We start from the raw sequence: 24,214 nt of genomic DNA on the forward strand, positions 1-24,214 counted from the left end.
TTTCGGACAATCCACAGGGAGACCGCAGGGATAGCCAGATCTGTTGTACCATTAATTGTTTGGACCGTGGTCCAAAATTTCTGTATTGCTGGGCATGTCCACCAAATGTGCACCATACCACCTCTTTGGCCACAGCCATATACATACATACGATAACTGGGGTTGTAGAAAAGTGGGGCGAGTTGTGATGTGGGAGACGCGAGATTAAATTTGCACTTGGACTTAGTCCAAGTCTCCCAGGTGCATCTCATTGGACCCAGAACAAACACCCTTGCCTGCAGATCCTTCTCATCAGTGGCTTATAGGGACATTAACAGAGAAGGCATTCTGGGGTTCTGTGTCCCACCAGAAATATTGGGGCTGGGTTGGTGTTCAAACCACTGTAAATGGGAAGCTTGGTAATATTTTGAGATATCTGGGACTCCCATACCCCCTCTTAGTCGAGGTCAGCATAACTGATCTAGCGATCCTGGGTCTCTTGCCCTGCCAGATAAAGTGAAATATTCTATTTTGTATAGTTTTTAGTTCGGATCCAGGTATCCGGACTAGGAAGGTTTGAAAGTTATAGAATAACCTGGGAAGCATATGCATTTTGACAAACTATTCTCCCTATCCACAACACCTGGTATCTTGCCACTTCACCAAATCTCTTTTCATTCTGTCAAACAGGGTTGGATAGTTGCTCTGGTATAGGGCCTGGTAGTGCCTGGTCACATTTACTCCCAGATATTTCATGCGAGAGGAACTCCATCCGTAGTTTAAATTCAATTTTTGTCATTGAATCTCTGGGTCTGGGAGGTTCAAATTTAGAGTCTCTGACTTATTAATTTTGTACCTTGAGATTTTCCTCAAAGTCTGATAAGGCTCTTTGGAGGTTAGAGAAATTTGGGGGCCTGCAAATGTTAAAATTAGATCTGCAAATAGGGAGATTTTATCATTTATTTTTCCAAATTACTATACCTTGGATGTTATCATTTGCTTGTATATGTGCAGCTAGGGGTTCAATCGATAGAGCAAAAAGAAAGAGGGGACAATGGGCAACCCTGTCTCGTTCCATTCTCAATTCTAAAAATCGGGTCCAGCCAATTCCCTGGGAGCTTAACTAAAGCCACTGGGTTTTGGTATAATGCACAAACTGCTATTTATATTTAAAAACAAAAAAAAACAAAGTGGTGTCTTTCAATCCAAATTCCTGTAATGTTTAGTCTAAGAATACTCAGTCTATTCTGTCGACTGCCTTTTCTGCGTCAAGACTTGGACGTATGGCTCTGATTTGTGCGCGACGAACATGGTCCACTATATTTATTGTTTTCTGGGTGTTATCTGAAGTTTGCCTACTCGACAAATTCCACTTTATCGATATGGATCAATCTCGGCAGAAAAGGGTTTAATCTATTTGCCAGAATTTTACTGTATAATTTCAGGTCGTTATTCAATAAGGAGATTGGACAGCAACTACCACATTGCATGAGGTCTCGGCCCTGTGTATTATGGCCAAATTTGCATTGACATAGCTGACGGGATTGGTTTTCCATCCAAAAATGAATTGTCAATCTCTGGTAGATGTGGTGAGAGAATGGCTAAAAACTTTTTGTAGTAGACACTGGTGAATAAGGACCAGGGGCCTTAGATATTTTTTAATCGCCTCAATTGCTTCTGTTAGCTCGGTCTGAGTGCTCTTACCATTCAGCACCTTGATTTCATCTTTGGTCAACTGGGGCAGACTACAGTTTTCTAAATAATTTGTGATGGCCTCTGAGTTTAGGAGCTTTTTTATTCAACTATGGAGTGCCCTAGGACGTAGCGACAAGGTCATGGGAGCTGGGAAGTTCCTTTAGAGGAATTAGAATGATATAATTTTGTATGAAATGTGGTGAATTCTTGTGTTATTCTTTTATCATCATAGATAATATTGCCATTTTTATGTGTGATCGCTGTAATTTGGGACCTCACCCGCACCCCCTCAGTTTATTGGCTAGAAGTTTATATGCTTTATTCCTTTGACATAGTTGATTGGTCAATTTCAGCACCTTCTCAACATCTTCTAATTGTATCTGTCTCAGCTCTGTTCTGGTTGCAACCAGGGATTTGTATATATTTTTTGATGGGTTGGCTTTATGCGATTGTGTAATTTTATCAGTTGGTTCTTTGTGTATTTTCAGTTTTGTAGTATTACTTTTTAGCACCGACATGTCTAGATAAAATATTCTTACACTGACCCTATAGTATCCTTTTAATTGTTTCATTACCAATTAAACCAGGATACCTAAACAGTTTAATACACTGACCCCAATGCAATGCAGAACTTAACCCTTTGGGTGTCCTAGGAAAGGGGTGCACAAAATTTCAGTGTGTACGCCCCTCAACCCCCCCTCCTTACCTGGTCTTCAGCATCAAATGACGCTGCGGGGTCACGTCACATGTTGCCATGGCAACAAGTCGCCAAAAACAAGGCAAGGGAAGTTAGAGAGGCCTCAAGCAAACCCCCAGCATTTAATTGAAATGCCTTGGGGAAGAGCGTGGGGCCTTTGCAACTGCCACGCCGTCCCTGGAAAATCTCCGCCCCCAAGTTTGCGCACCCCTGTCCTAGGACGTAGCTACTACATTCCTCAAGGGCCACCAACAGGTCAGGTTGAGGATATCCCTGCTTCAGCACAGTGGGCTCTCAGTGGCTCAGTCAATGACAGTCACCTGTGCTGAAGCAGAGATCCTTAAAACCTGACCTGCTGGTGGCCCCTGAGGACTGGAATTGCCACCATTTTTTTTTTTTAATTCAACCATGAGTGCCCTAGGACATAGCTACAAGGTCATGGGTTTCCCATGATATAGTAGCTACATTCCTACCCCCAACCAATATGCTAGTTTTCTTGGAAGAGTTTGCACAGCGCAGGATAACCTAAACTGATGGCGTTCATCCAGCCATCGGTGAGAGTCACGTGATCGGAGTGAAAGGATTAAACATGCATCCATACAAAATGTAACCTTCACATGGCTTTAAAACCGGGACTATTTTTTTTTTTTTTTTTTTTTTTAAATACATTCATGTGACCGATATTTTTCTTGACGACAGTGATATTTGTCTAAAGGGTGGAAAATGAACACAATTAACACAAATCTGTATACTAAAAATGCATTAGTCCACAGAAAATAGCAAGAAAATCAATTAATGCAAATATCTTTACTCTGTTTCTCTCTATTACCTATCTCTATCACCTCTTCACCAAGCCCCTTTCTTAATTCGGTGTATATCCCAGGAGATAATCACTTAATTGGCCTGGAAGTCATTTAAAGTTCGGGCTAGAGGGGCATGAGGTGGCAAATTATAATACATCACATGTAGCTATAAACTATTACTGTACATCAGAAGGGTATGTCCTGGGACAGCCCCTATAATCAGCATGTGGCAACAGTTATTGAATTTCAGGAACAATACTGTTCATTCAGGAAGCTGCTACAATGTTTAATACTCCTTCCTAGTGAAGGATCTTGGAGAATCATTTTTTGAACACAAATCTACCCCATACTATCCGTTCAAGGCACTTGTACCAAATCCAGGAGAACCGTCATAGCGAGGATCCGAGAGACGGGTATTGTTTTTAAATATTAAGGATTGATGTGATGCAGAACATGTATAGCGACATTTAACATGGTCATACATTTTTGCAAATCCAATAATGGGGAAAATCAGGGTTACAGACAAAACGTATAATGTAGAAATTGTTACACTACCAGTGTAATAATTACATGACTAATGTACTATACTATAATTGAGTGAATAGATTGATTGATAATCACTTAGGGCGAGAGAAACAAACATTGATGGTTTTCAATAAAAAGTCCCAAAGATCTAACTAGATCTAGTTGGGAGGAGGAAATCCCATTAAATGAACCAGAGAAATCCACAAACTACAGGCATACCCCGCATTAACATACGCAATGGGACCGGAGCATGTATGTAAAGCGAAAAAGTACTTAAAGTGAAGCACTCCCTTTTTCCCACTTATCTATGCATATACTGTACTGCAATCGTCATATACGTGCATAACTGATGTAAATAACGCATGTGTAACAGGCTCTATAGTCTCCCTCCTTGCGCACAGCTTCGGTACAGGTAGGGAGACAGTACTGCTGTTCAGGACGTGCAGACAGGCGCATGCGTGAGCTGCCGTTTGCCTATTGAGCTAGATGTACTTACTCGCGAGTGTACTTAAAGTGAGTGTCCTTAAACCGGGGTATGCCTGTATCATGTAGAATCCTTTGGGAGTCTTACTGCAGCGGCTTCGGATCGACCAATTCCATACAAGACCTCTACAAACTATGCTCCCGTTTAATATACCAAATAAAGCATTGCTCTCCCAAAAGTGCATTCAAATCAAGATCAGTCTGTACCACAACATTCTCTCAAGTCCGGTCTCCTGTAGAACAGCCCCTGTGGGTTAAAAGAATGTTGCCGTAAAGACTGATGTCTTCATTTCAATGCACTTTTGGGAGTGCAATACTTTAATATTTTGTGTATTAAACAGTATCACGCTGTGGAGCACGCTTTATTTTCTTATTGGTAGATACATTGTTGTAGCTTTAAATTCAGTGGCGAGGGGGGCAGTGGGAAAGCTGGTGTTCTTTACCTTGGGGGTTTTTTTTTTTTTTTTATAAAGATATGTCACCAAAACAGAGAAATAATAGGCATTTCAGTGAATAGGTATATCCTGCAAAGCACTGGGATATTTAGTAATCCACATTGATTTGAAATAAGTTTCACTTCGTAATGCTTAACCATTGCATATTAAATAAAGTGTGATAATATGGGGTAAAGACCAGAATACCACTTTATTTGTATTTATTTTTTTTAAGTAAAACCCAGGAATACCACTACTTTATAAATAGGCCTACAATTAACCATTTTATTTTTTCAACGAAAAAGGAATTTTAATTAGGCCATCCTTGAGAGAAGATAAATATTTTCACGGTCTTTGAGGCTTTAACATCCAAAGATCTTTGCCTCCAATGTACAACAGGATAACTAAAATGTGTGAATCACAACTTTGATAAAAGGCACTTCATGACCATATCAAAATGCACCATTGACAAGCTCTGCTTGTACTTGGCTATAGCATAGAGCCTGTATGGTTGTGTGTGTGAGAACTAGACCCAGTTCAGAATGCATGTTTGCAGCAGACTGGAGAGCCTGCTGGTTCTCACAAAGCCGGTGCTGGATGTATGCGATCCTAGCACACACACCATGTTTAATATTTCTGATGTAGGAAGCATTTCCAAAGTGACAGCCCCTTCTCCTTCTGATAGGCTCTGGCTCTTGACCCCCGCCCTCTCTCTAGCAGTGCACCAATTGTATCTAGCAACTGCACAGTCACATAATATTCCAGGAACTATATTGCCCAAAATGCTGTGCAAGAACGGAATTAAATATCCCTGAGCAAGTGATTACAGATCGATCTGCAGCTTAGATAATCACTTGACGGTGTGCAGATTGTATTGATGCACATATTGATTGGGAATAATAATAATAATAATAATAATATATATTATTTTTTTTATTTATTTTTTTAAATGGCAGCTTTAATGCCCATCAGCCCACAGGATACTTGCAGTATCCCCACGGTCATGGTTTTAAGTCACACATGACAAGTTCCAACTCAAACTCCATATGCTAGGGGTGTATTTGTGTCCTAAAAGCAATAAAATTTTCTCACCAGAAGTTAAAGTTTCCAAAACAACATTTTCACATACAGCAAAAGTCCAATATTCACTAGTCTCCTGAACATGTGCACAAGTGTCAGCCAGCTGTGGTTTTGGAAAGACTGGGTCACATTTAAAGGCTCAATTTCAACTTCTCCTTTGAATGAGACATACTGAATCCTGTGCAAATAGGACAAGAAACCGGTCACTGATCACACGACGGGAACAGGTGATTCACGCCAACAGTTCACATGTTTGCTTCTGCATAAATATGTACAGGACCTCTCACCCCACCCATTCTAAGCCACTTCTGTTTGAGTTTATTCATTAGGCAAACAAAAAAAAATTATCCCAACAATAAAGTCCAACTACGCAACATAAAAACTACCTGCAATTAAAAAGATGCATTTCTGTGATTCAGAATGTCATTCAAAATCCATCTCGTCTGCTAAAATCCATTTTGTTTCCCCAGAATCTATTTTGTAATGTTAGTTTCACGGTGTGAGAAAGATTGTGTTATTTGAGAAAAACATTAAAAAAAAAAACAAAACAAAAAAACAGATTTGTAGGAAAGTCAGAACAAGTGAATTGCTTAGAATACATTTTGGATATAAAAATGGAGCCCATCAAGGTTATAGGATTTGTGCTCAGACATTTCCAAGGATGAGAATGATATTGTTTAATTGTATTATTGCTTTATGCCAACAAAGCCATTCATAGGTGAATCTGTAGGTTAGGAAAGGACTATATAAATTTGTTTTTAGAGTAGAGTAGTTTGGCCTGCACCTGTAGATTAAACTTTGTTATTTTGCTTTACGGTAAATTAATGAACCGCCAAGAGATATTTCTATTGATATCAGATAAACGCACGATTACCAATAAAAAAAAGGAGCGATTATTTTCTTGTCACTATATTAAAATGGGATGTACAACTGCATACATCACACAGTATGTATACATATCACAACAATAAGATACAAGAGAGATATTACACCGACTATTCTCTTTTATAGAGCCTTTGATCAGAAGCGGAGTCTGAGGCCGTGATTATAGTGGTAGCGCGCGTGCCATGCCGGAACAAATTAATGTACAGCAATGAAGGAGCACATAGTGTTCGTGCGATCAAGCGCTATGGAGCAACAGATAGACAAATCAATTTGTTCTTGTAGCGCATCGGCCGCGTCACATGAGCAGTTCAGCCAATGAGGTCAAATCACTCCCGTGACATCACGGCCACACCTCCGTCGCTTCCCATTCACGACGTCACTAATCTCAGCCTAAGACCATTTTATAAAACATAAAGCATGGAGAAAGACATATGCCTCGATACCTGGGAAACCAACACACTACCTTAATCCGTCTACAACACAATGCAGCCGAGTGAGAAAATAAACTTGCATATCCTTGCAGCAGTGAGGAGAGCAACGGAGTGTTACATTATACAGTATAGATAAGAAAATTAAGTTGCCCAAATACATCACAGTTAGGCCTTTCATTTTTTTTCACCCCCGTTATTAAAAACTAAATGAAATACAAAAAAAGGTTTAGATTATACATTTTTAGTTGTAGTATAGGCTTACCACAATCAGCATTACACTGCAGGTTTACTGCAGCTTGTGATAACTGATAACAGACCAACAAGACAGGATAGTTCTTCAGAAATGTAGCTATACTTAAGATCTGGAGCTCACAGTTCATATGAAGATACCTTGGCCCATGTGAACTAAGCAGTCTTCTGCCATAAGACACCTTCTGGTCCTAGAAGACACATTGCGGTCCATTGTCTTGAATGGGCTGCAAGGCGTATTCCCTGCTTGGAGGGTGGCTTATGAAGTAGCACCGCTTAGTAAATATGGACCTTTAGGTGTTGAAAGCGTCTGTACAATTACATTAATGAGGATGAAGAACTCACACGTTTGTTCACTAGAAGCATGACAACCTGTGATGCACCCAGAAATGTCTCAAGCATATTGCAAGAAAAATAAAAAACACATACTTGTCTTTTCCAATTGTTTCAAAGTCCTTGACAGTGACCTCCAGGGACGAGGAAAAGTCCAAGGGTATTCCTTTCAAATCGAATTCGAGCAGCTGAAATGGAGCAACAACAAAAATGTAGGAGCAGTAAATCAAAACTGGTCAAAATCATACGAATGGGCAAGATATTGTGACAAATCTCCAAGACACATTTTTCATCCCCTCATCACAAGACTTTAAATTGAATCAGTTTCCTGCAGAAACTGGCTTTCATGATTACTGGACTAACATGAAGTGACACAGTTGAAGATTTTTTACATACGCAGGGAGTATTTTTGTATGTGCTGTCCACTGCAAGCGCTTCAACATTTGAAGCGCGCTAATTCAGGGCAGAACCTTGTAATGGAACGGCGTGTAGTAATAGGCAGCAAATAAAAGCTCATTAGTGGGAGCAATTTGGAGAAGCGATATAGAGCGCTGCACAGATGCAGCGATTAGTAGAGGTCCATTGCAAATTAAGTCAAACGATATGTTTTGGATGCAAAATGTGTCAACGGCAAGATTCTCATGTATATAACTGCCCATAAAAACGGATGATGATCAAAGCACTCAAAATATATTAGATAGATTCCTCATATGGTAAGTATTTAGCATATAAATACTAGTTCGATCTTCTCTCATATGGCAATATGGGCAAGTACTTAAAGCTGCAGTTCAGTCTTTTTTTTTTTATTTTATTTTTTATTTTTACTTCAATAGTTTCACGTGGACAATCTCTAATTACCCAAAGAACTGCATAGCTGCCGGTTAATTTGTTCTCCGTCTATTGATCGGCAAAGTTTGGTGACATCTTTAAATATGGGGAATGTAAATCGTTGGTCTTTCAAAGTTGTTTTTTTTTTTAAAACAGAAAATGCTAAAAGTATTTTCTCTTACTACAGAACTGATTTATTTAAAAAAAAACACACAAGCAGGATATTGACTGAACTGCAGCTTTAAAACGTTCTGGAACAGGAGATGTGTAAAACTTTTACGCAAGTTCACTAAACGGGCAAATTTTGGATATTTGATGCTCGCAAAAATATGGTGAAGTCATCAACATGCAAGTATAGACCTCATTCCTTAGTAATGTGGCAAAAGTGTTGCACTTCAAATTTGCTTACTGCGAAAGGATGGCAACAGTTCACATGGCCCTTTAAAGATGGGTCTATGTGCATCATTTTAGCAAAGGTGACAGACTTTCCCGTGAAAAAGTGTGTGTTCTTGGTGACTTTTGGCAAACGCCAAACCCAAGAAATTGTTTTGTAAAAATAAAAAAAAAATAAAAAAAATGCACAAAACATGCGACTTGTCAAGAAAGAAACTAAAATGGACAGTTTACTTTTAAAAGAAAGGTAAATATAATTATTTTTTTTTTTTTTTTAAATAGAAAAGCCTGCAGTGCGGTGTATAGCAGGGGTCTTCAAACTCGTCATCAAGTGCCACCAACAAGCCGGCTTTTATGGATATCCCTGTTTCAGCACAGTTGGCTCAAAATCGGTGGCTCAGTCAATTACTGAGCCACCTGGGCTGAAACAGGGTTATCCATAAAAGCCGCCCTGTTGGTGGCACCTTAGGACTGTTTGGAGACCCCTGGTGTTTCCTTCTGTAGAATATTCTTAGGCCCAGATTAACCAAAGAGTGCTAAGCATTAGCACACCTTTACTCCCATGTGTGTGAACGGGTGTTAAGGCGTGCCAAAGCTTGGCACCCCTTAGTCAGTCTGGGCCTTAGAAATTGCATCTGCATGTTATTTATGTTTTTGCCTGCAGCGGTGACATATTTCAGAAGCTTGTTAAGTCAGGTTTTTGAACATGTGATGCATAACATAGGACAGGGAAGTCTGTGCTACCTGTGTTCGTGCTAAGATACTTGACAAAGGAGAAAGCCACAGTACTGGATTCATGTCATATTCGCTTCAATACACAGAAGAAAAAGGACTCAGCTGATAGCACTCTGTAACTCTAAAGTGAATGGTGATAGTAATAAGTGATAAGAATTAAAATAACTTTAATAGTACAGTATATATCTTAAAATAAGGGGGTGTACATAAATTAAGATAAAAATGACCGTATATCCCAGTCAGAAGCCTGCTATAACCAGGGTATAGTGAGGTAGGTAGCTAAATAACTATATAGTTAGAAAGCTTAACACACAGACCTGTACTACCATATAATTATATATAGAGTGGTATGTTAGCACTAAGTAATCCTTCCTTATTATCGTGTTGGAGGACTATAGTCAAAGTTGAAAGGATGTGTTCCCTCCTCCTAACTGCAGCTGAATTAGTTCAATCAATTGTCAATTTTCTGCAGAAAAAAACATGTGCTATCTAATAGTATAGTCTTCACTATTTTGAGGTGACTATGCTTTGCAGATAAGCCAAATATACCCCTGGTTATTGTAGGCTAAACACTTTAAAAATCCTAGATTAATATCAGGATATTAGATCAGTAATGCACCAGAAACACATACCGTTTGTATGATAAGGTAGTGGTTACAAATGCATCCGATAAGTGTATCAGTTGCAGGCTCTATAAGTTGTCCTGCTAGGTCGAGCTCCTCTCAATAGATTGGGTATAAGTCTATGTGGTGTTCGCTTCATGAAACTCTTCCAATCACTCGCCAATATGAAAAAGCTTAAAGGAGAAATCCCACCTCCCTGGTTTGTTTTTTTTGGTTTTTTTAACTATTCAAATTTGGTCACAAATAAAAAAAAAAATCTGGGGGTTCTCTGGAGCTGAATCTTACCATTTTATTTTTTATTAGCTCCAAGGCCCCCAGATTCATACATTAGGTGCCGGTGTTCTGCTCTGACTTGGAGAAATCAAAATGGCCGCCAAAACCAGTAAGTAGCTCAGAATCAGATAGAATCTCCACAGCGAAACTGTGACGTTTGTAAAAAAAGATCAATATTGAAATTCGGCAGGACTGCAGCTTTAAACGCATGCTTTTTTTGTAACATAGGATTGAAGCAGGGGGTCGCTGGAGCTGAACCCCATTAATTTCCACGCTGGGGACCCCAACCTTAGCGAGATAATTGCCTCCAAAAAAAGGGAGTGCCGGTATCTCAGCAAAGTTTATAGCTCCCGGGTCACGTGGGGCAATAGGAAGCCAAACCCGATGACATCACGGCTTCCTATTGGACCGCAATGGAAAACAAAGTTATGAAGTATTTTATATATTGAAGGCAAAGTTTAAGTGTCAAATTAAAGATTCCCCCCCCCCCCTCCAGTTGTAAAAAGGTCATGGGGGCCGATCAATCAAAGGGGTTGGTTGAGAACACATACAGAATGTGGGGTGTGGGGGGGAGGGAACCATATGTTTTCAATTGAATGGCTTTAGGATAGAAGCCTTGCAATTAAGTTATGAAATCAGACTTCAAAAAAGGTGTCAAGTAGAAATGATCAGGGCACCCACACTATCAAAACACACAAAAACCCCGCAAGTTCTTTTTGGGAACCCCTGAGCCCCCTCAAAAATATATATGTATATAAGTGTCAAAAAGGGGAGCTATTGAGCGTGGCATATGTATACAACAGACAACAGAGAAGCCCAATGCTACATCCAACATGACAGAAATACACAGTAAAATACTTATATTCTCTTGAAAAAGGGTCATTTAGTTTAACTGTTTTGCCAAAGCGTTGTAAGCTTGCGAGCCACGAGAAGGCAGACCCAGTTCGCAAGTCCTAACACTACCAGATAAAATACTAATATATCTCTATTAGGATTCACATTCTCATTCGCCTCTATTAGGAGGGAGAAAGACAAACATTGGATCTGTATCCAGTAGAATGAAAGGACTTTGAAGGGTTAAACTAAATGACACTTTTTCAAGAGAATATACAAGTATTTTACTGCGTATGTTTGTCATATTGGATGTAGCATTGGGCTTCTCTGTCTGTCACTCACACAATATCCACAGATTGAATAAAGAAAAGAAAAAAATAGGGTAACCAGGAACTAGAAAAAGGCTTTATTAGAACATAAATAGATGGTGTTCAATAAGGAACAGTCCTCCCACACAAGTGTTGCGCTTTTTCAAGGAGTGATTGTATACCGGAAGTGTACACACACACACACACACACACACACACACGAAGAAACCACATCAGATGCAGCCGATTAAACTATTCAGCATTTACATTTTAATCAATTAAAAAAATAAGTATAAAAGTAACACGAGAGCAAATAATAAAAAACATGACAATTATTCTTTATTGCCATAACAATACATAATTCAAATACTAAATCCAAAAGAACCTTGGTTCCATAGATATGGTTTATATGGATGGCAAATCAGTAAGTCAGTCTAACTTTAATTCACCAATATATAATTGTATGTTTACACTTATTCTATTTGTATATAATTGACATGTTGAAAAACCATTATCCCTCTATTTACCAAATACAGAGTATAAAGAACTTAGTATATATTGCAACAAATGAAGCATAGTAATTAGTGCTACACAATGTTGAATTGAAACAAAAAACATGCATAGGTTAAGACCTAAAATGTCAAAAGGAACATTAACCAACATATCAGTATCTATATTAGATAAATCTACACCGTGGTAGCTTAAATGGAAAATTCAAATATTCATAAAAAAATTTTTTTTTAAAAAAAAACCCCGTAGGAATATGTACCAATGGTATACATTTGAGTGATTGGAGAGAACCCAAGGGACATTCTAGAAAATGTTTCGATACTGGATAAGTATTTTGTTGGCAAATTAATCTTGCATGCTCCAGAACACGTATTTTGAGCAATCTTGCAGTTTAATCTCACATTGTTTGTGGCAACCACAGATAAGGAGATAAACCACATAGTTTGCCTGACATGTAATAAAAGATTTAATACTATATGTGTCTTTTTCTTATTCTCAAATGTTAATGTTTTCTGAATAAAAGGGCAGATTGTAGCGCCCACATTTATGTGAACCTTGAAGAAAACATTAACGTTTGAGAATAAGGAAAAGACGCGTAAATATACGATGAAATATTTTATTACATGGCAGACAAACTATGTGGTTTATCTTCTCATCTGTGGTTGCCACAAACAATATGCGAGATTAAATTACAAGATTGCTCAAAATACGTGTTCTGTAGCATGTAAGATTAATTTGCAAACAAGATACTTATCATCCACTATCAAAACATTATCTAGAATGTCCCTTGCGTTCTCTCCAATCACTCACATGTATACCATTGGAGCATATTCCTATTCCCAATAGATGGGGCTATAGAACAAAATTATTATATCAAAGAGAAGCATTTTGGATATTTACGCTGGGAACGCATCAACCCAATGGTCTCAACTCAGACTGGGATCTGGGTTGTTTTCTTTGATATAATAAATCTTTCAAGTTCAGTTTACATGAGATCGTTTAATTAGTTATTGCGTCCTATTGCTGTTTGTATATAACAATCAACATGGTCATTATGAAAATCCTGAAGTACTCATATATTCCAAGATTTATATATTTGAAGCTTGAATGTTCATGCCATATATTTGTACCAATGTTTTGGATGAATATTTGAATTTTTCATTTAAGCTACTATTGTGTAGATTCATCTAATAGAGATACTAATGGTATGTTGATAGTTAATGTTCCTTAACATTTTATGTCAACCTATGCATGTTTTTTTTTTCAATTCAACATTGTTTATCACTAATTACTATGCTTCATTTTTTGCAATACTGTATATACTAGGTTCTTTATGCTCTGTATTTGGTGAATAGATGGATAATGTTTTTAACAAATCCATTATTCTATTTGCATATAAGTGTAAACATACAATTATATATTGGCGCATTAAATTTAGACTGACTGATTGCCATCCATATAAACCATATCTATGGACCCACGGTTCTTTGGATTAAGTATTTGAATTATGTTTGTTATGGCAATAAATAGTAGTCTTATTTTTTTTTTATTATTTGGTCTCATGTGTTACTTTTATACTTATTTTTGTAACTTTAATTGATTAAAATGTAAATTATACCGCAATCAGCTGTCTGATGTGGTTTCTTAATAGAGTACATATATGTGCTTACTTGTGGCATACAATCATTCCTTGAGAAAGCGCAATACTTGAGTGAAACGCGTGGGAGGACTGTTCCTTATTGAACACCATCTATTTATGTTCTATTAAAGCCTTTTTCTAGTTCCTGATTACCCCATTTTTTCTTTAGTCAATCTGTGAATATTGCACGAGTGCCCTGATCTTTTCTACATCTCTACTCGTCATTTCTTATTATCGGCGGCACCCAGAGTGGGGGAGAAGGAGGTTCCTATTAAGCCTCGGACATGCAGCGTGGATTGAAACTGCTAGCAGCAGGACTCTGGGTCGGACATGCGGGTACACATAGGAGGTAAGAAGATTCCCTTTACCTCCATACCTAGTCCCAGTAATGGAGCTGCATACAATCGGTGAATCCTATTCAGGTCCTTACACGGAACGTAGCTTCTGTGCCACAGTCTCCAAGACAGATACTTCTCCCGATGGACTATTTCTCCCCCGGATCCACATATAGCTAGACAAGCTACTAATTACACATCCTGGAGTGCAAGACAGCACCTTTCTACATTTCAACAGAGGTGTGTTTTGGGATCAGACACGTGTATTCTCATCTTTCATAGGCCAGTGACTTCTCTGGGAAGAACCTGTTACGCGTGGTAATGTAGAAGGATTTCTGCTTATGTTATTCTATGAAACGGTCTACATTTTATATCGTATGTTTTTGTAATGGGTAGAGGGTAGAGCTCCATCTCTCCATGGCTAGTCCAGACTATCTTTCTGCCTTCCTGTCACGCAAGTTCTGATAGCCTGTCACTGTCTGTAGCTATCCTGTGGGCTTTACCACACCCTCACGCAGCCTCCTTGAGTGGCAAGAGAGGAGGTGACACTTGGTCTGTATTGCAGCCAATCATGGTGTAGACCCTGTGCCCTCCCTTTTGCATTATGGAGGATGCATTCCAAATTATAGAGTTAGTACTGAGTTGGAGTCCTTCCCAGCCGGGGAAGGGAGAGGAGTTCAGCCCTTCCTGGGGCTGAGTGAGCTAATATTTGTGCATAGCACAAAAGGACTCAACATTATCTGCTGGCCAGCACCATCCAAGGACCTGGACCCCATTCTCCACTATATGAAAACGCCGTTATACCATATGCAGTTGTTGCATCAAATAAAGATCCTTTTTATATACTTCTGACTAAGTCGCAGTCTATTGGACAGAAGTATAGGAGAAAAGAACGGTCATGGTAGGGACTGCCTGCAGCTCTCCTCTAGCCTACCGTGACTGGAGGTGCAGTCACCAAATTAAAAAGAGCCCGAGGATCACCTAAAGCCTGTCCTGTTCCCCACAACATCGTGGAAGCCCATCTGTCCTGGACCCTCACAGGTATCCAGCACCACACAGACCTGTAGCCTAGGCAAGATCTGCCAGAGGGGGGGGGGGGGGGGGGAAGCAGTGCTACATATATTAAAGTTTAGATTTAATAAGTAATGATTTGAGGCTGTGATTGAACGGTTGCATGCTTTGTAGAGAGCAATTTATATTTTTGGACACATTTTGCTACAAGAACAGGTGTGTTAAGTGCATATTTTCCTTAATAAAAACAGAGACCGGAGACGGCAAATAATTAGGTATCGGATATTTCTTTGATGGCGGCACATCAAGATATGGTGACTGACTCAGGGTAGATCTTACTCATGAGGTACCTTGTGTAGGTGAAGGGGAATCGGCCGTGTGCATTAACCCTCATCATATATGTCACATACTTACAGGTGTGCCCTTTGTGACAGCCCTTTTCAAATATGTACACCTGTATAATATAGCGCCCACTGTGTACTCCACACTTGATAATATATTCCATGCATTACATTTTTGTAATGTGGTCTACTTGTAACCTTGGGCAAATGATCATCTCCCTGTGCCACCAAAAAATAGAGATTGTAAACACTACAAAACCACAAAAATTACCTCCTTCCATACAGGGTTCAGCTCGCTGTTAATGGATTTTGTTTTCTTTTTCTCATCTGCAAACAAAAGAAAATAGAGTTTACTTAAAAGGTTTAAACGAATATCAAAACTAAATTACATGTTTCATCAAGGTACTCTGAGACCCCGGACATTTTTCTTTTTTCAAAGTACAATAAAGAGATGATCTCATTTGACAAGGTGGGTAGGAACACGGAAATGAATGTACTGCCCCAAACATGCACACAGGCAACGAAGGAAACTAATCCAGCAAAGTATATATAGAACTTTTAAAAGAAAGTCAATGCATGGACTTTGATTACATCTTCGATGTCATCACCACCGCTAGCAAAAATAGTGAATTCATGGGGTTTTTTTTTTTCCCCTCCCCCCCACATTTGATACAGATTATTACGCATACAGGTTTATGCCACCACAGATGAATGAACCCGTTGGGCCTCATTCAGGGTGCCTACTTCACTACGTGCACTCAAAACAAAGTGTTTAAAGTAAATATCAGTTGTCAGGGTAGAAGCTACCCTGTCGCCGAAGTATGGAGTGGACGCTTGCTACAGTTTGCATAGAAACAACTCAAGTTGTTTTTTCAAGCTGCAGCACCGTCACTGGTACTTCGGCAGCCAATTAAATCATTCGGGAAAGTGTAGTGAGAAGAGCAACACCCATCCCTAACCTCAGGTCTGTAGCCCCGTCTCCTCAATGCTTGAAAAGGTCTGCTGGGGATGATGCGCACACATAGCCCAGCAAACAGACGCGCCCTCCACCTCCTGTCTGCCACCCTGAACAAGGCCTAAGTGTGTGTCGTGTGTCGCTCACAGATGCAGAGCTGATCCCCCTCCCTCTCACCCCCTTTACAAAAAAACTCTAGCTCCTACAGTTATTTTTAATATATTTTTGCCCCTCCCCCCCACTCCCTAACCCAATTTATAGTAATGTTTCAATTAACATTTGATCCCATAGTTGCTTAAAGGTTTCAAACTAGTACAAGCTTCTTCAGGAGTGAAGAGTTTGTTTGCTGGTTTTAATAAAGAGCAATACAATTGTGATTATAGCCGAGTTTATTGGTACTGGCGAAAAGAAGTTACATTGGTCAGCATTTCTAGGAAGTATAACAATGTCGGTTCTGTAACCAGGAGTTCTGATCTGATTAAAAGAAATGTATCACAGGATAGAGAATGGTCTGTGGATATGCATACACCTGTATGAGTGGATAACTATTAACTGAAGTCACCAAAATGGAGCTATTCCACTGATGAACGAACCGGTTGTCCTGTTTTAGAACAAATAATGCCATTGCAAGCATCAGATCTTATCGCCTGTACATTTTCCAACAGAGTCACTGCAACTGTACACTTAACGGGAGCCAAGGGAGGTTCATTAATCATAGCAGGAAATAAGGGGAACAAGAGAACTATTGTATGTCTTTATTTATATAGCGTCATTAATGTACATAGCGTTTCACAGTAGTAATACACTGGCGACACACTTTATTCGAGCTTGGCTAGTCCCACGAATTCGGGTATACCCGGGTGTATTGAGGTTTGTGACTGTTTTCTGCCCGAGTGCATTGAGTTATTTTCCAAGCAGGGATTGAAGCATTTTATTCCCGCTGGCTGCAATACTGCACAGTATATATATATAAACTGCATTACAATTCATGAATTTATGCCATCTGGTAGACACGCGAAGCATTACAGCCTATTAAATCCTAATCATTATCATTTAACAGATCAGCCGCCCATCAGCCAGGCATGAACCCAGGCTGGGAAGGCAAATGCAACGGGGCTTGTCAGAGGTTAGTAGCGGCACATTCCAGGTATCTGCCAGGTACATACCGGGTATTTGCTCGAATAAAGTGTGTCGGTGCAGTACACATGGTAATCAAATAAATAACAGATAATATAAATAACAGATCATGGGAATAAGTGCTTCAGACATAAAAGTAACATTAAGGAAGAGGAGTCCCTGCCCCGAGGAGCTTACAGTCTAATTGTTAGGTAAGGAGAACGTATAGAGACAGTAGGAGGGAGTTCTGGTAAGTGCGTCTGCAGGGGGCCAAGCTTTATGTATCATGTGTTCAGAATGTTCACAGTGCTATTCATATGCTACTTTAAGCAAGTGTGTCTTATGGTGGATAGAGAGGGTGCTAGTCGGGTACTGAGGGGAAGGGCATTCCAGAGGTGTGGGGCAGTCAGTGAGAAAGGTTTAAGGCGGGAGAGAGCTTTAGATATGTAGCCCCGGACCCCCGTTAACTCAGCTCTCTGGGACAAAGGCGAGTGCTGCCCGAGCCAAGCGGCGGACCCGCTGACGATTCTGGAGGGTGGGGGATGAGCAGGGAGCACTCGAGTCCCCAGCGGCTCCCGTGCAGGGCGCCGCCATCTTGCGTGAGTTCGCGCATGCGCAGTGGAAGCTCGGGCGGCTGGACAAGTTGCGCATGCGCGAGGACAAGCGCGCGAACACAGACCAACGAGGAGAGGGCTCTAAGCAGGGACTACAAGTCCCATGAGCCTTAGGGCACCCCACGTGATGCCAGGGAGCCTATAGGGCTGAAATATCTCCCTGCTCCAGGGATTGATACATTTCGCGCGCAGAGCTCATGTTAGTCAGGACCAGGAAGAGCTAGGGGTAGGAGGTGAGTGCAGGGGTCTGTGACCATTAGGCCAGCAGCCCCCTAGGCCCCAGTTAGGTCCTGAGCCACTTTATAGCTTGTGGTGCTGCAGGGACAGGCCCTAGGTTAGGGACCCAGCCCCATTAGTGATATTGTCAGTTAGGGACACCAGTGGACGCTGCGCTTTCCGCAAAGAGGCTTGGGCTCAAGCTTACGCCATTGAGAGAGCAGGACTATCTACTGGGTGGGATCGCCCCTGACGGATCACCACGCGGGTGAAACCAGTACGTCATGCAGGAGATCGGCGGATCCTTTATGAAGATCTTTTAAAGCCGAGGTGCCGTCGCACTGGGCAGGTATCGTTATAAAGTGCACCAACAGAGTACTCACACATAGTGGCAGCGCTGACCACGGGACAAGGGTTATACTGTGGACACGGTGTGGGGGTATACGGCGGTGGGCACAGGATATACTATACACTCCTAAGTGGGAGTGACTGACATTTGGGACTTTGGTACAGAGTGATACATTTGTTGTTGCTGATGCATGGGTTATGTTATATTCTTCAAATAGTAAACGGTTATACTTATACTCCAGTGTATGTGGTTACTATATGCGGGTCCTGTGTGGGGTACATTCTACATTCCTACAATCCTACATAGGTGGAGGCGCTGTAAGGAAGATCGCTACAGAGAAGCACCCCAGGTTCCCATCAGCGGAGGCTCAGGCCTCCTTTGAACCTGCAGGTATACGCATCACACCTGGTAACATATAGGTTCCCCCTCACATGCACGCTATATGCGATTGGGATAGGGGGAAAACCCGTTACAGATACAAAGTGGGTAGAAAGAAGACATCATTGAGAAGAACGCAAGAGTCTGGATGGTGCATAACGAGAAATTAGGGCTGAGATGTAAGGAGGGGCAGAAGAGTGTAAAGCTTTAAAAGGGAGGAGGAGAATGGAGTGTGAGATGCGGGATTTGATCGGAACCCAGGAGAGGGATTTCATTAGGGGAGATGCTGAGACAGATCTAGGAAAGAGTAGAGTGATTCTGGCAGCAGTGTTTAGGATAGATTGTAGGGAAGACAGGTGAGAGGCAGAAAGGCCGGACAGTAGGAGGTTACAGTAATCAAGACGGGAGAGAATGAGGGCCTGAGTCAGAGTTTTAGCAGTCGAGCAACAGAGGAAAGGGCGAATCTTTGTTATATTGCGAAGGAAAAAGCGACAGGTTTTAGAAATGTTTTGAATGTGAGGGGCGAATGTGAGAGAGGAGTCGAGTGTGACCCCTAGGCAGCGTGCTTGGGCTACTGGGTGAATGATCGTAGTTCCAACAGTAATGTGGAAGGAGGTAGTAGGGCCAGGTTTGGGAGGAAGTATGAGGAGCTCTCTGTTTTAGCCATGTTGAGTTTAAGGCATGTTTTAGCCATGTTGAGATGGCGGAGGGCCATCCAGGACGATATAGCAGAGACACATTCAGAAACTTTGGTTTGTACAGCAGGTGTAAGGTCGGGTGTTGAAAAGTATTTTTGTGTGTCATCAGCATAGAGGTGATAATTAAACCCTAAAGATGTTATTAGGTCACCTAGAGAGAGTGTGTACAGAGAAAAGAGAAGGAGTCCCAGGACAGAGCCTGTCATGCTTCCACCCACAGTTCCTCTTAGTCAAGTGCCAATATCCAAGATACTCGTGTTCCTTGATGGAATGCTATAGCATTCCATCAAGTACTAAACCACGCCTCACTTGTATGAAGAAATTTAGTCCCATCAGTTCCCTGGTCTGCAGAGAGCTGCAGGGGGGAAGGGGCATGACGGGGCATGACAGGGGCATGGTGTCACCCGACAGGTTCGTCCTCATTGGCTGAACCGCCGGGCCGGGGGGTGTGGCCTAGCACTCAGTCGCAAGTCCTGCTCTTAGTTCTCTTGAAAGCAGGAGTCTGTCACACACCCCCCCTCACAGCAGGCCCGGCCCCCTTGTGGGGTGGCTCTTGTCCCTGCAGCGTCCGCCACAGCGGGCGCTGCTGTAGCCAGCGGACATTTGGCCTAAGCTGTAAGAATGCGTCAGTCTGGGACTTGTAATGCAAGATAATTCCATTTTTTCTTTTAATTTTTAGTAGTTCTGGGCAGGATAAGGAATAGAAAATGGAAAGACTGCAAAATCTAAAAGTAAATGTTTATTGTTAAATAATGCTACGAAAAGTGAAGATATGATACAAATGGAGAATACAATCCTGAAATATACATACTTTCTTCTCCTTACTAACATGCATTTTTTTTTTCTTTTTAAACAAACAGTTGAGGCTCTGCTGTGACTCTGAAATTCCTTAGAAAATTGGAAAAAGTGACTCATTTTAATGGCTGTATTATTTCCTGTGTGCAACAAAGCACATCCAGCTTGTACTTTAGCTTGAGAAAAAAGGAACAGTCATCTGGTCATCTTGATTTTTGTGCAGGCTCGTGTGTATTTTAGTGGGCCAACACATTAAACATTTGTACATCAAGGCTATAAAGATTTTGTGTTTAACAACGAGAAACCTCTCGTGCATCTAAACACTGCGCTGAGGGGAGGAGAGACCGTACCATCTGCAACAAATTAACAAGGAATCTGAGCACTGGCAAACTGCAGCTATGCAGAAACAGAGCTCAACATTACTCCCCTTCCCTCAGAAAAGCAAATACATGACACCAATCATGCAATGTTAAGCCTGGGAGGAAACAAATACACATCTAAGGCAGTATGTGAATTCCCAATTGCAAAACCTCCAGCTAATTCTAACTTTGGTACAATGATTTAAAGCTGCAGTTCAGTCAATATCCTGCATGTTTTTTTTTTTTTTAAATAAATCAGTTCTGTAGTAAGAAAAAATACTTTTAGCATTTTCTGTTTTAAAAAAAACAACTTTGAAAGACCAATTTTCTTGTATTCTATTTGAACAACCATTTTCAAAAGCACTGCCCCTTCATGTCCTGTCACAAGCCCTGGCACACCCCTATGTCAGCCCTGCCCTCCCTCTAGCACATGTCAGTGCAGGAGTGCTCATGAATATTCATGAGCTTCCACTGAGAGAAAGAAGCAGAATATAAACAGATCCCTTCACTAATTATGTCACCAAATTTCGCCTATCAATACATGGAGAACGAATTGACCGGCAGCTATACAGTTCTTTAGGTAATTAGAGATTGCCCACATGAAACTATTGAAGTAAAAAAATAAATTAAAAAAAAAAAAAAAAAAGACTGAACTGCAGCTTTAAGACAAAAAAAAAAACAAAAAAAAAACAGAATGACAGCAGATAACCACTTACCCCGCCACCATGTTGGCTAATTTTCCCATCTGCTGTAAAACCTCAGACCTTACTTGATAATATGCTTCACCCCTGTACTTCGTTGAATCCCTTTATAGAATTTGAGTTTCCCTCGTATCCTCTTTCTATTCCCCAGCTGCAAATGTTAAGATCCTGTAGTCTTTCCTGATAAGTCTTCTGCTGCAAAACAGGGGAGCACAGACTTTTTTCCCTGCGCCCCCTGCCAGTTGTACACCCCTCTTTGCATTCTTTCCCCCCCCCCCTTACCTTGGCTCAGGTGTCTGGGCATCACGTTGCATGATCCAGCGGCATCATTTGACACCGCGTTGCTATGGCGACACGTCTCCAAAAGCCGTCTGAGCCAAAGTAAATGCAGTTTACAGAGGCCTTCGCTGCTTCCCCGGCATTTCATTCAAGTGCCTACGGGAAGCACGCCGGGCCTCTAAACCTCGCGCCCCCTGCAGAGAATCTCGCATCATCTAAGTCGCCATTTTTTTTGCACAAACTCCAATTTGTATATGTCCTTCCGGTGATAGGGTCTCCAGAACTGAAAACAGTGCTCTAGGTGAGGTATCCCCAGTGATTGATCAAGTGCCATCACCCCACCTATGGTTTTCCTTGTACAACCCAACCTCCTGCTGGCTTTTCTCCTAGTATTCTAATATTGCTCGCCTACTTTTGCACTTTTTCGCATTAAATTATAGTTGCCACACTTGACCATTCCACATAAATTATTCCTGTTTATGTAGCTGGTCCCCCGCCCCCCCCCCCCCCCCACCCCCCCCTTACCTCTGTTGGAGCGGAGCAGGGAGCGCGAGAGGCTCTGCGGTGCATCCAGCTAGCGGGGGGTGTCCTTTTGATACTCTAGCATGCGTGATCGGAAGGGTGCGCATGCGCAGTGCCGATATAGTTGTGGCGGCCATTGCCAGGCTCCGCAAAGGGGAACTATAGTTCCCAGCAGCATTAGGGGCTGCCGATCACCTGGGCAGCAACAGCCAATAGGGTTGTAGAGGCAGGAGAAGGGCCAAGAGATACATTTGACACGCTTGGCAACACGCTTCAGTTGGGAGCAGGACAGAGAAGGGTGATGTAGTTTCTCAGATGCCAGTGGTTTCTCAGGTGCCAGCCTAGAGTCCCCCCAGGTCCCAGCTAGGCTCCGACTCATAAGATTGTGGTTGCTTCATGGAAGGCCCCTAGATAGTGAAGCTTCTGCAGTGTCAGGGACACAGTGAAGACGCTAAGTGGTGACTTGCGGCCTGTGACCAGACCATAGCTATACTGAGAGACCCTTAAAAGGTGAGACACCAACAGGAGTTCACCCCACGCAGAGGCGGACGTCTTCGTTGGATCAGACAGATCCTTTCATCAGCTGGCAGTTCCCGGGTGCTGTCGTGCCTGGGAAGACGGGAAGACGGGGACGACACACACACACACTTTGGGGTGGGCTTGGCTCTGTGGAGACTGGGTGGTTAGGTGCCCAGGGCACCTCAGTAATTTGGGGGAACCTCACCAGGGTGTGGACAATGGGGTGGTTGGACAGAGGGGCACTGTGTGTGTGTACGGCCATTCAAGGCCTGTATAGTATTGCGTTATTAGTTCTGTGCTGCCAGTAAAGATAAGCTGTTATATCACCGTGTGTATATTTATTCTTTGCTGTATGTTCCTGGGAAGGGATTAACCAATTGCACTTGGATCCCTCCCAGGTGGAGGCGCTGCCATCATATATACCACGACCACCTCAGGCTCCTCACAGCGGAAGATCAGGCCTCCTGTGAGCCACACAGGTAAAGCACCACACGTAGTTTCCATTAGACACAGGGGGGAAAAGGGGGCTACATTTACATCCTGCCTCAACACCACCCCCCCACCCCAGTGTCCTAACCATTTGTAATGTCATCAATAAATATATTTTAAAGCTCACCAGTCCCAGTACTGATCCCAGAGGTTCGCTACTGGTTACCTTCCCCCTCCTCTGAATGTACTCCCTTAACACAACTCCCTGTTGGCCCTCTCTCAATATCTGATCCATTATACCACCTTAAACTCCAATCCCAAGCATGGCTACATGGTTCAGTCATCTATGTAATACAGGGTCAAAGGCATTTCTAATACCTACTGCTCGGCCCTAATGTACCTTAGTCACCCAATCAAAAAAAAAAAAAAAACTTGCCGACTATCTTGCTGTAGTGTGTCCATTAATTTCCCCACTACTCAGGCCCACAGGCCTCTTCCCTTGTTGATGGTAAGTATATAAGTCCTCTCAGGGGTATATCAAATTATTAGAGACATCAGAATTGGCTTGGTATATAGGTGACACATGTAGAAGCTGAAATCGCTCATGTAGATCATATGCACACGCTTTAGTGAAGCATCAAAGTTTCAGTCCCAACATGGCCTGTCAAGAATTAAACAATATTTATGATATACAAGAGATTATATTAAATATGTTTAATTGTGCAGCACATAAAAAAAAGTATCCATGAGAGAAGCCTTTTCCCTTTCTAAATGTTGTATACAATGTAAACCGTTCAATATCCATATCAAGTGTTATTAGAAAAAATACTAACTTTTGTCCTATCCCAAATCATTAAAGT

At 41.5% G+C, this 24,214-nt stretch overlaps 1 protein-coding gene across 9 annotated transcripts in view; it reads right to left on the reverse strand.

Moving 5' to 3' along the window:
- MYOF (myoferlin) overlaps positions 1-24,214 on the reverse strand; it is a 135,932-nt gene that overhangs the window by 86,937 nt on the left and 24,781 nt on the right. For all 9 annotated transcript variants that reach the window (XM_075612790.1, XM_075612784.1, XM_075612789.1 and 6 more), the window contains exons 2-3: positions 15,696-15,751; positions 7,691-7,782 (exon numbers count right to left, since the gene is read on the reverse strand). In XM_075612790.1, the coding sequence (XP_075468905.1) occupies positions 7,691-7,782; positions 15,696-15,751 (148 nt within the window). The remainder of the gene's footprint in view (positions 1-7,690; positions 7,783-15,695; positions 15,752-24,214) is intronic.

Source organism: Ascaphus truei, chromosome 8 (assembly GCF_040206685.1).
Source record: "Ascaphus truei isolate aAscTru1 chromosome 8, aAscTru1.hap1, whole genome shotgun sequence".
Lineage (NCBI taxonomy): Eukaryota > Metazoa > Chordata > Amphibia > Anura > Ascaphidae > Ascaphus > Ascaphus truei.